This window comes from Trachymyrmex cornetzi, unplaced genomic scaffold (assembly GCF_001594075.2).
Source record: "Trachymyrmex cornetzi isolate Tcor2-1 unplaced genomic scaffold, Tcor1.1 scaffold498, whole genome shotgun sequence".
Lineage (NCBI taxonomy): Eukaryota > Metazoa > Arthropoda > Insecta > Hymenoptera > Formicidae > Trachymyrmex > Trachymyrmex cornetzi.
Window position 1 is genome coordinate 116,264 of NW_017299804.1, and position 12,286 is coordinate 128,549.

At 38.9% G+C, this 12,286-nt stretch overlaps 1 protein-coding gene across 1 annotated transcript in view; it reads right to left on the reverse strand.

Moving 5' to 3' along the window:
* Positions 1 to 8,385: 8,385 nt before the first annotated feature.
* The window catches only part of Ephrin (ephrin), a 59,156-nt gene continuing 55,255 nt past the window's right edge, over positions 8,386 to 12,286 (reverse strand). The window contains exon 5 of the mRNA XM_018514279.1: positions 8,386 to 10,582. Coding sequence (XP_018369781.1) covers positions 10,425 to 10,582 — 158 coding nt within the window. The 3' untranslated portion in view covers positions 8,386 to 10,424. The remainder of the gene's footprint in view (positions 10,583 to 12,286) is intronic.

The window sequence follows — 12,286 nt, forward strand, 5'->3', positions numbered from 1 at the left end:
TTAGACAAACTTGTATAGATTTAATCTTTATACTAATATATGTATATACATAAACTAGATTTATATATATATATTTTTTATTAATTATGGAACGTTTTACTTACCTTTCACTTTTAATTGTATTCCTAACTCAAAAAAATATCTTTTAAATAAAATGAAATTATTTAATTCGATAAAAATATACTAATTATATTAATGCTGTTACAATATCGATCATCTTAATGCGATGAGAAAACTACACTCCAACAATGGTTTTGATGTGAATGAAATGAAAGAAATATTGGTCCACAGTACAAGTATTTATTCTGTACAAAAGTTGAGTTATAAAATATTATGTCCCTATTTTAGGTCTTGTTTTAGTCTTGTATACCATGCCGTCTTGAGTACATTCGTATAATAACAATATCGTCGCATGGAACGCTCGCGTCCGTCCGAGACGATTCTCCGCGTTTTCATTATTTTATTCTGATATTTCGTGGCAAATAACACTCTTCGCGAGACAAGCCCAGCTTCCACAACGATCCGAACGATCACCAGCGTTCCGCTCGCACGAATCTTGGACTCACCGTGTACATATAAACCAAACCGACTTTAATTCGCATATTTATTCGAGTCAACAAACAGTAGTACAGCGAGTGTACGCTACTTCTTGTGCATTCTTGCGATAAGTTTTCAAACGAGTGCGATATATAGGCCATCCTTAATTGGGGGCACACCACCCTTCCGTCGTGTCTTTTTTCTCCCTTTTTTTTTACCGAAGCTGCTCCGCGCTCCTTTCTCTTTTCCTTTCTCTCTCCAGGCCGTGAGGGTGCTGTTCGGTGCGTTTTTTTAAGGGTCCTCAAGCGACATCGTCTTCCGCAAAAATACGTTCAATTAAATCTCTCCCTGTTTCTCCCCAGGCCGGCATTAATTTCCGCGAGGCGGACTCGAGGACTTAATTCGGCGGATCTCGTGTATTTCTGTTTTCTCCCGCATGTTCGGATCTCTTAAAAAAAAAAATGTTTTCTATTCGCTTGCTGTGTCATTTAATAGTTCGGCTTTTAACGCGGTTAATAGGTGTGTAAATTGACGCGCGCTGCGACAGGCGAACGTCTCTTCTTTTTTTCTTCTCCTTTACAGGATCTTCGTGCCCCGTTGATTGCCAGTCTCTCCCTCATAAATCTTCTCGCTTTGGAAACTAGCCAGATTTATCAAAGTATCAAAGAGTCGCCTTTAATCTAAGATCTAATAATAAATGAGCCTCGCGTTTGACAAAACCTTCTGAATTCGACGCCGTTTCCTCTGCGCAGAGCGGAGTTGGGCGAACACTATTTCGTTTCCCTTGGTCGATAAATCACTTATTCTTCCGCTTATTCCTATCATAACGAAATATGCCTTTTTTCTCATAAATATCTGTGATCCATGGGTATTGTTGCTTTATTGCACGACAGTCGAAAGCGATCGTTTTATTGCTATCGGAAATACTATAATCTCGCCCAACTCCGCTACACATCGTCCCCCCTGACGATTTTTCTTTCCGTCGTCGAAACGCGATGAAAGAAAGTTACAACGATTGCGGGGAGAGACGCGTCTTTGGTATGCAATTGACGCTCGTTGCATGTCAGATATGGATCGGTGTTATTGCGAGAGGATGTTACACAGTTGGAAAATTTGTATTAAATTTAACATATTTTACGGGCCTCCAACGATCCACTCAATTTTTTGTGTTAATTTAAGAAGGTAAATATGGCAGAAATATAAATATTATGTAAAAAAATTAACACAAAAAAGATAATACTGACAAAATTTGTCAGTTGTTTAACCAAACTGTGGAATCTGATTTTTTTCAGTAAAATTTGCACGTATTTTATTCATTTATCTTAGAAACACATTTGTTTTAAAACACGTTTGTTTTAAAACACGTTTGTTATTTGTCGATTTATTCATAAATTGTGTTACTTTGAAACTAAAAAATGTTAAATGTTAATTTAATACAAAACATTTAAATAACATGATCACTTTATGTTAAATTAATATTTAAGTATGTTAAAAATTCAACACAAAATTGTAACAAGAGAACTTGAGTGGATCGTTTTCAACACAAATACAAAATGATTTTACTGTACATCATTCATCTCGCCGCGTTGGCTCCGCGAAATTGTCGTTTAGGAAATTGTCAGATGCGCGTTGTAACGTAATTCCTTAAAGCAAGCGATCGAATTTCCGTTAGATAGAATGCAACGTAGGAAAGAAAAAATCATCACGTGTTAAAAACGCACATACTATTCTCACGACTACCTTATTTCTTGCTTATACTGTAAGATTTCTTACACAACAGTCTGAGAGACTTTACATATAGAAACACTTGAACGGTGCGGTAATGATTTATGTTCGACTGATGTCAGTTACACTATCACGAATAAAGCGAGTCTTGTGTTATCTTTCTCGTGTTCGTACAAAGGAAAATAAAAGGAGAAAAGTAGCTTGCGTGTGCGGAGAATATTCATTGTTAATTATTTCTAACATTAAAGAGCGAACTTAAAGTTATCACGATGATATGGTATCGCACTTTTTAGTTTATCAACAGCCATAATCCTCAGATATAAAAAGTATTGCGTAGCGGAAACAAATTGGTTTTTACGGAAAAAATTCGTTGTTTATAAAACGCACGCGATACTAGCAACACCTGTCGTTAAAACATACTCTTTTTTTTATTCTTTGAATGTACTGAAAATCATTGATCTTTTTATTTGGGTTGTTTCCGGTTTTTGTTACCTTTTTTTCTGTACTGAAACGTATTAAATATCGGAAATTGACGGTAATCGTTCAATATAGCAGTTTATTTCGAGAAAAATTGCTTTTTGAATGTGATAGTTTTCTTTTTTATACTTCACGCAATACATACGAATGAAAAATATATTACATTTGTGCTATAAAAAAATTATTTATGAGCTTTTTATATTAATAGCGTTCTCTAGTTATAAATTTAGTAACAATATAGCAGGAATAGTAAATCGATTCAAAACATTTCTTTTTAGATGAAAATTCTTAGGCCTTTTTTTTTTTTATAGCGTGACATAATGGTCAGCTTTGAACGTTTAATTAAAATAGGAAGAAAGCTGAATGTATAAGTAGAATTTAGGAACCACGTTTTTTTTTTAGGTCGATGAAACTTTTAATTTGTCCGATATGTATAGTTATTAATATCTTTGAATGTAAATCGTGAGAGACAGATGTGAAAAATCCTTATTATGTACGTAACGTCTTGTTTCAAAGAAACTGCTTTTTCTCATGCAATAACAAGCGATTGAAATAGAACAGACTAGAATTTGCGAACTAGTTGTCAAATGCTGTTACTTGCCCGCGATTTATACAACGCAAGTGGAATATAAATCGCGCATATCTCGTGCATCGACCATTTCTTTTGTACTAACAGCAGGATCGTAAGGTAGGACGGTCCGCTTTCTGGCCTTTTAACACACAATTCACCACAAATTGCAAGAATAATTTAGCCGAGTGCAACCAGCGTTTATTAAATCGAAAGATAAATATTGCTCAGTTGTGCAATCTTACGTAGCGACGTCGCGGCAACAAATTCCCGGGAAATATTGAAAGCGGGTGAAAGTCGTGATTTTTAAAAAATGCGAGAAATCGACGCGATCGATACGAATTTGACGATAAGGGCCAAACCCGGCGAGTGCCTCTTCTGGACCATCTTATTCCTCACCCTTCGACTTTTCCGAGTAAACAGGGATGATTCGCGCAAGATACCGTAAATATGATACAGCTAGTTCCCCTCTCCGGCCCGACGCACGATATCTTTCCACTTCCTTCTTTCACTTTTTTTAAATTACTTTCGTTTGCCATCGATATATATTTCGCTATATATCGACATACATATAGAATATACCTACATAAATTATGTAACATCCTGCGCCCCCTCGCGTAGGACCACGTTCATCCTCTTTGCACCGCTCCTCCCCCTCCCCCCCCTCCCCCTGTTCTTTCACTCTCACGCATTCACGTTGCACGCATAACGCACGCACGCATTGCGTTTACATCAGGCCTGTCCGATTTGAGCTCCAGAGCTAAAACGCAAAGCCATTGACGCCAAAAAATTCAATGTAAGATTTTAGAAACTGTAAAATGTTGATAAGCGTCACTCAGATGCACATCAATACTTTACGGTTCTTCGAAGTCTCACTCACATTGAATTTTTTGGCATCGATGGTTTTGCGTTTTGGACAGAACCGGAGCTGAAATTGAATAGGCCTGGTTTACATGAACGCGGCTTTTTAGATATATCGTGTGCTCCACCCTTATCTCCCCCGCGCTCTCTTTCTCGTCACCTTTTCCATTCTCTCCCTCTCATTCTCTCCGTATCACGCGTGTGCAATCTCTCGCGCAGTTTCCACGACCGGCTCTCCGTGCGTCTACGCGATATACGCCGTAATGTGTCTCGCGTCCGTTCGTTCACGTCTCTGCCCTTTGCATGAAAAAATCATTCATTTATTTATTTCCCCCTTTTTCCGCGCCCTGCTATCTGCGATCTCCAGCTTTTTTCGGTTGATTATGGCGATTTTCCCGTTTTCCTTTCTTTCCCTCTTTTTTTTTTTGCAACCGGCGGCTGCTCGTTTAAATACTATTTCGCTATAGTGGACTACCGTTATGAACGCTACGCTACTTTGTATTGTATCCTGTAATGCTTCGTAATGAACGACTGGTACTGAATGTGCATACTGGTGAACACACGCAATCTATAAGGTCCCGTTCCAAGGATACCATACGCGGCGGTCGAGCCGAGCGCCGCACGAAAACGACGAGCGCGCTCGTTAACGAGCCCCCGCTCGTAGACACTGGCGAGATTTTTAATTAATATTCCGATGTGTACAGCGCGGACGAGACGCCGCGTCTCATTAATCACGGAACGCGCCGCGCTCGACAAAATAATCGTCCGTGCGAAAAAGAGTGTCGCAAAAACGGATAGTCGCTATTAAAAACGCGTCGGACAGCTTTGATCGGACTCGAAGCGAAATTGATCTACGGATCAAAGTATCGAGATCGGCGTCTCGGAAAGGAAGCGAAATAAAATATCATTTTATCTTTTCGGCGGGTTTTTTTCTCATTTTTTCCCTTGATTAGTTATGCACGGAGTATTAATCAAAAATTTTTGACCTCGCTGTTAATTCTGTAGTGTCAAATTTAACTTAATTTAAGTCGCCCCTACTTCTGTTCGGTATATCGTTATTTTATAGTGTCAAATTTAATCGTTGTTTTAGTATAAAATAACGATATAAGGAGCAGACTTTCGAAATGCGTTTTGTCCAAAATTTGTAATTTTCAGAAAACGAGAAAGAAAGAAACTACGCACACAAGAAAACTATACACTTTATAGAAAATAACAATATGTCAATCCAAGTAGGATGTAAAATATCAAACAAAATTGTTTAACAATTGTTAAAAAGATTAAACAAATACATTTTGTTTTTAGTTAAAAAGCGTAATGCACTTCGAAATGTCTGTTTTTTCAGCATATAAATTAATGATGAAAAAATGCTTTCTGAACATCTTAGAGTAGCTTATAATATAAGTCATTCAACACTGAACACTACGCAATTTCTAACTAAAAAAATGAAATTTTTGACAAAACACATTTTGAAAGTCTACGCCTCATATATTGAATACGAGCAGTGGCAATTTAAATTACGTTAAACTTGACACTATAGGTTTAACAGTGCTTCTCTCTGATTAAAATGAGTCCGTCGTTTCACGATAAAGATGCCGCGTATGCTAGCCGTGATGTCGAGAGTGTATGGGTCCTGTACGCTCCGGTTACAAAATAATATATGCAACGTGAGAAATCACGATCCGGCTAAGCGTTGCTCCGCCTTCTGAGCCTGCTTTCCCGTTTCAATTAGTACTCGCGTACTTTGGTTACGGATAGTGTAATCATAGTTTACAATTAACCGCTCTGCCTCCTCCGTCCTCGTTAAAAATCTTAGACATCAACATACATTCACATTTTTTTTTATTTTTATAATAAACCGTTATTAGAAACCTATTCTCGTATTCGCTATGCACTTTAATATAAATTTCATCGTGTTTTACCGTTTATTTAATCGTTAATTTGTTTATTTACAGTGACGCGTGTCTATTCGAAATTCGCATTATCCTCTTTCTTTTTTACTCGTTAATTAATTCATTAATTCATTACAAACCGCGCGGCCGTGCTTGTCAGCGCGGCAGATATTTTACCTTCAATCTCGAGAAGAGAGGAACAAGTTTTCGTCTTTTTTTTCCCCCTTTTTTTTCTTTTTAACGCGTGAGAACGCACGCGGCGTGCCCCTCTCGTTGGCGAGACAACCGCGCGCGAGCCCCGCATCCTTTCTTGTTCTCTTGCACACGCACACGAGTGGATGATTACGTAAGTGAAGTGGCATTACCGAACGTAATAGCAGACGGGGAACTCAGACCTCCTCGGGATGGACGTGAAGCGTAGCCTGTTCTCGTTTTTCCCTTCTTTCTTTTTTTTTTTAAATTCTATCTCGGACGTTTATTTACACGCGTTTAAATTGCATCGACGGGTCCGCGGATCGCGCGGACCGAAATATAGATCTGACTCGTTAATACAGGCGGCGTCGAATCCTCTTCGCGTACACGCAACGTTACATCTATTTACATACGTTTCTGAACAAACAAACCCACCGCAGATGCGTTCTCTCTATCTGCTGTTAAAAAAATACTTTTTCTTTTCCTCATTCGGGGCAGCAGGACGCCTCACGTCTCGCGGTCTGCGGTACGGGTATCCGTGGGTGCGTAAACGGTATTGGACGTGATGGATGGATGACGGAAACGAAAAAAGGGGGGAGCAAAATAAAAAAAAGAGGGATAAGTTTGCAGTGAGCGACCTTGTCTATTTTCTATATCGAATAATTCGAGTCTATATTATTGTTATAACGTATTCACTTATATCGTCCGCGCGAATGAGTACCCAAGCGTGTACTGTGTGTGAATCCATGTACCCTTTCTCGCCCTTCGCGTGCGAACGATCGATCGAGCGGCGTTGTGTTCCTGTTATTTCTCGCCGGCACTTAAAGTAAATTCGCGATCGGCTGTTTCGTGACACTTTCACAATTCACGTAACAATACAACTGTGGTGCAACGAACGGGCGCGTCCGTTCGTAAAGAAATTCGAGGTTCCGTAAAACGTGTTACGTACTCTCTAAATCTCGTGAAGTGAAATCTCACTCGAAGAGACTGAAAATTTAGACTGTCTTGAAAAAAAAGTGAAAATACAGCCACTCTTGTTCAAGATTTTCACCCTCTTTAAAGTGAGATTTACTCTTTTGGAATGAGATTCACTCCGAAGGAGTGAAATCTCAATTTTTTTTTTTGGAGTGAGGTTCCATCTACCCTGGTATTACATTCCAAAAAAGGGATTGAGATTTCACTCCTTCGAAGTGAATCTCATTCTAAAAGAGTAAATCTTACTTTAAAAAGACTGAACAAGAGTGGCCGTATTTTCACTTTTTTTTCAAAACAGGCTAAATTTTCAGTCTCTTCGAGTGAGATTTCACTCCACGAGATTTAGAAAGTAGCTACAACAACCCTGGTTGAAAAATGCCGAAAAATATCCTTAGCATTCATAAAGATTCATAGTTTAAATGAATATCTAAAGGATTGATGGGAGATGCAACAATTATAATTAATAATGATATATATATGTATATTAATAAACATATGATTGAGGATGAGTGATGAATCAGCACATTTCAACCAGAGGAGAATATTCATAGCATAAATAACATAAATAAGTTATTACTCTGACAAATTCCAAATACAATAATGATTGTCCGCGAATACATCTTACTTAACATTCGCTTATAAACGAGACGTGTGAATCGACGATCAATTGGAACCATAAAAGATCTCACCAACTCGTCGCTAATTGCTGTTGCAGCAACAAAACAGAAGTGGAAACTACAAACCAATGATGGATGGCGCGTGACGCTCAGACTTACAATACTGTTAAACTTTTGTTTATTCACGAACGTATTGTTCTCGGTTGACTGCAGTCATTCGCTGCTCTCACGATCGTAGACGCGAATGAGGACGATGAACTATGAATGGACTTCCGAAAGCGAATCGGTCGAGTCGAGTAATCTTCAAAGTAATGATTCTCTCATTTTGCTACTTAAGATTCTGAATGAGGATTTCTTTCTTCCATTTTCTCTCGTACGCACGCAATCACGCATCCTCTCGCTACGGTACTCATTTCCCGTGTAAATTCGTATTTACAATAATTCGTTAGTGCAGTCGCGCTCGCAATTTTTTTGTGGACACGAACGAAAAATTACTCACTGCTTCGTCTTCCGTCCTTTGCGTGTCGCGGCCACGCACGCACGCGTGGGCGTCATGCGAAAGATGAATTCACGAGTGTGTATGCATGAAACGTGTACACGCGCAAGTCTTTTTCCCTGGTAATGTGAATAATAAATAAAATAATAAAAAAAAGGGAAATATAGAAAAGGATCAATATAAATCGGGAACATGATTGAACTGATAGGCACCATGTATAAGTGTGAATAGAAACATGATTCGTGTGCTATATTCTGAACAAAATGAACAACGAAGGAAACAATAAACGATGGGGATAAGGGAGGGTTGGCTCCGGGGGCTCGTTCGTGCTGCGATCACCGCTTCACCCCCGGTGCCGGCAGTACGTTAATTTGTTCGCTATTAAATTTGATATTTCACTAGCAAATATAGAATATCGAGTGTTGAATATTCGTTAGCGTAATGATAGCGGATAATAAATATAATACAGATCTATAGATAGAAGTCTCAGTATGATACAGCTATTATACAAATCTGTCTTTTATTCGATTTCGCGATTCAATCTCTCTCGCACAATATTCTTTATTCGTTCGCTCGTTTCTTTTTCTACGCTACTTTCCTTAACCAACGGCTCGAATCAACGATACTATACGCTATCCTTGACTCGTGACAATGATGCAATTAGATCTGTTATGACAGAAATTCGCCTAAGTTCGTGGCTCGCGTCGATTTGTTTAATGAGCACATATACCCATATCATAATTGCATAATGCACATATACACGCTCACATTTTCTCTCCGATTCATGCTCTCTCTCTCTCTCTCTCTCTCGTTTCATATTATAAGATTTACCTAGAAATACGGCACTCTTTCTTAAATCTCCCCGGCCCCCCTGTTACCCGTCGGCATACAAGGCGGCCACAAGAGCCACTTGTACATATTCATTAGGAATTTATTTACACGCGTGCTAACTATCCTACTCGCGATCTCGCATGCGAATTCGAATGATCCTTCGTCCTCGGCGTCCTGCGATTGGCCGGGCGGCCGCGGCGATCGGCCCGAACTTAAACGCCGCATGAGAGACACGATTAATCCCAGACGATTCCTCTTGACTTTTCGAGCTTTCGCTCGATACGGATCGTCTAGTCATCGAGGAACTACGGCGCATCGTATTGACGATTTCGAGTCCAAGTAGTATCTCTATGAGGTTTTTCCGAAAGCCACTCGCGATAGGATCGTGATCATTTTCCACCGGATTGTTACCACTTTGGCCGCGAACCGAAAGCATTCAAGGATTTTCAGGTACTCTTTTCTCGAGGCACGGCGCGCTTGCGTGATCGCGCTCAGGATAAACTATTTCCTTGCCGGCCCCGAGCGAGGACCCCTTAACGAAGGACCGTTCGTCGTCGATGGCTGAGCCCATGCGGCATTTTTCCATGAATTAAAGATTCGCTCGAATTAATCACGTGCGATCTGACGTTATTCGCGTACATAGGCTTGCTATACTTAATATATAATAGACGTCCGCGTACACTTTTCGCTCTCGGTCGAGGATACTTAGCACGCTGCCACGACTTCTGCTCACATCTCTCTTTCTCTCATATTCGAATAAATACCTACAGTTAGCGTAATGATAAGAAGGACAACCAATACGACTACCATTTATAGTAGTGATAATAGTGGGCGTGTACTATAAGTAGTGTCTAGTAGTAGCGCTTCTCTTTCCGTCTTTTCTTTTCCGCTTTCTTTCCTACTTCCCGTCCTATTCCTCGTCTTCATCCTAGAGAACCCCGCTAGTTCTTTAATTGTAGTTAATATGGCGCTGCCGCTCGTGTGTCGTGCGTGTCTCTTCTCTTGACGTGTCTCTTCTTTTTCGTCTTTTTTTTCTCTCTCTCTCTCATTCTCTCCGTCTTTTCTGTCTTCTCTGCTATCTCTCGAGTCGGCGCGACCATGGATCGTGCGTGTCTCACTACGATCGAGGGACGGCCGAGATACGCGCGTGTCTCGCGCGCCTCTCAAGAAATCAATTAAACGTAGGATAATCACAGAAGAAGGGGTTTCGACGCATGGGATATACGACGTTCTCGTACGTAGCTGGTACTGTCGCTTCACCGTAGCAGCTGCTGCAGCAACGCGCTCATCAGCAGACTACCTGTCGCTAGGATTAGGCTCGTATACCGAACTTGCGTACGAGCGTACGAACTTGCGCTGTTGTACGTCAGCTCCTCATTCTTCACCACCTCGTTCGGATGATCCGAATATTCCTCTGCGAAACACAAAATCAAAACAATTATTAACCATTGATAAGATACATGACAGTGGAGTATTAAGAAACATAGATTTTATGAATTGTTAGTAGAGAAACGTTTTTCTTGAGAAAAAAGATTGAAAAATGAAGGATGAAAAGTAGAATTATCTATAACTATACATTTCATTCTTTTATTCTTTATCTATTTTAAATAAACTCCATTGCATCATTCAAGCTCAGTATTCATACAGTCTTATATTTAAAAATGGTTTTAAATACAATCTCAAGGTTTTTTGCCACAGAAAATTAATTTTAAAATTCCCTGAAAAAAACTTTTCCAAGTTTTCCAGATAAAAATGAGAAATTTTCATGATCAATATAGAATATGTAAAAATTTTAACATTATAAAATATGTAAAAAATTTTAACATTTAGAACCAAGGATTGTAAGAAAGCTCTAGTTTATATTATTAAAAACACAAAAGAAACTTAATAGCACAATAAAATTTTGGGGTCAAATTTAAGCCATAACAAAAAATTAATTAGTTTGGAAAAAAGAATGCAGTTATGACAAAAAAGGGCGATCAGATAAAATTACTAAATAAAATATAAATTTTAATTATTTTTAAAAAATCGTTTAAAGTGCACGAGTTTTGAACGTATTTGATTATAAATATCAAATATAATATTTAAAAAATTATAAAAATTATTTGAAATAAGAACAGTTTAAGAGAATTTTTTTTGTCAGCAAAGTTCAAAATTCCAGTTTCTGTTATATTTTCCTCTAACTTTTCCCGGGTTTCCATGGCCAATTTCAATTTCCTTGACTTTTCCCGGTCTGTGGCAATCCTGAATCTCTTTTAAGATGTTATAAGTTAATTACAGATTCGTATTAGCATCTTATAACATCATTTAAAACGGTTTTAAAATAAGAAACTTAATTAATTTAATCAAATTTTGAAGAAGAATTAATTTTTTCAACCTTTTATATGTATGTTTTAATCCGCGATATAGAGATAAGGGGTTTGCCAATGGGACTATATCTTGAGATGTGCCGCCAAGAATATCCTTGTGTGGATGTTCAAGTTGCATCTCAAATTTTAATGGTTATTACCATATGCGGAACCACGAGAGAGAAACGAAATCCCTGGCAATTTCGTGTCGACACCTTGGCAACGTGTATTCCCTATCGTACCGCGTCTCAGAAACACGGCACCGTTAATGTGTGAGCGGCTATCCGCGCACGGCTTATCGGCGAAATGCAAATGCGCGCGTACGCGGCACATTTAGAAGTCAAATTATATCGTGGACGTCAATGTAAAGAAGAAGGGCGTACAGTGCCGGGATCGACAGATGGCTTTCGTTCGGTTTTCATTCGATTGGATCTTGACATTGCGCTTCGCCGACCTTCCACCTGGCATATGTGTAGAAGCGCGCATATTTACGGCGCGCATTTGCGACTAAATGTAGCGATATGGCTTTTAACGTATTTCGTGCATAAATGCGATGTCAAATAGATACGTAAACCTGTCTCTCTTCATTTAAAAAAATAATTTGTGATTGAACAGGAATAAGGAAATCCTCTCAGTCATGAATTAAAGAGAAAATGAGCTAGAATGAGCGAGGAAAGTGAGACAACTCGGAAGAACACAATTTGCAACTCACTAATACTGATAATAACTAACGACGGTCATCATTATTACCTGTTTCTACTATAATTTAC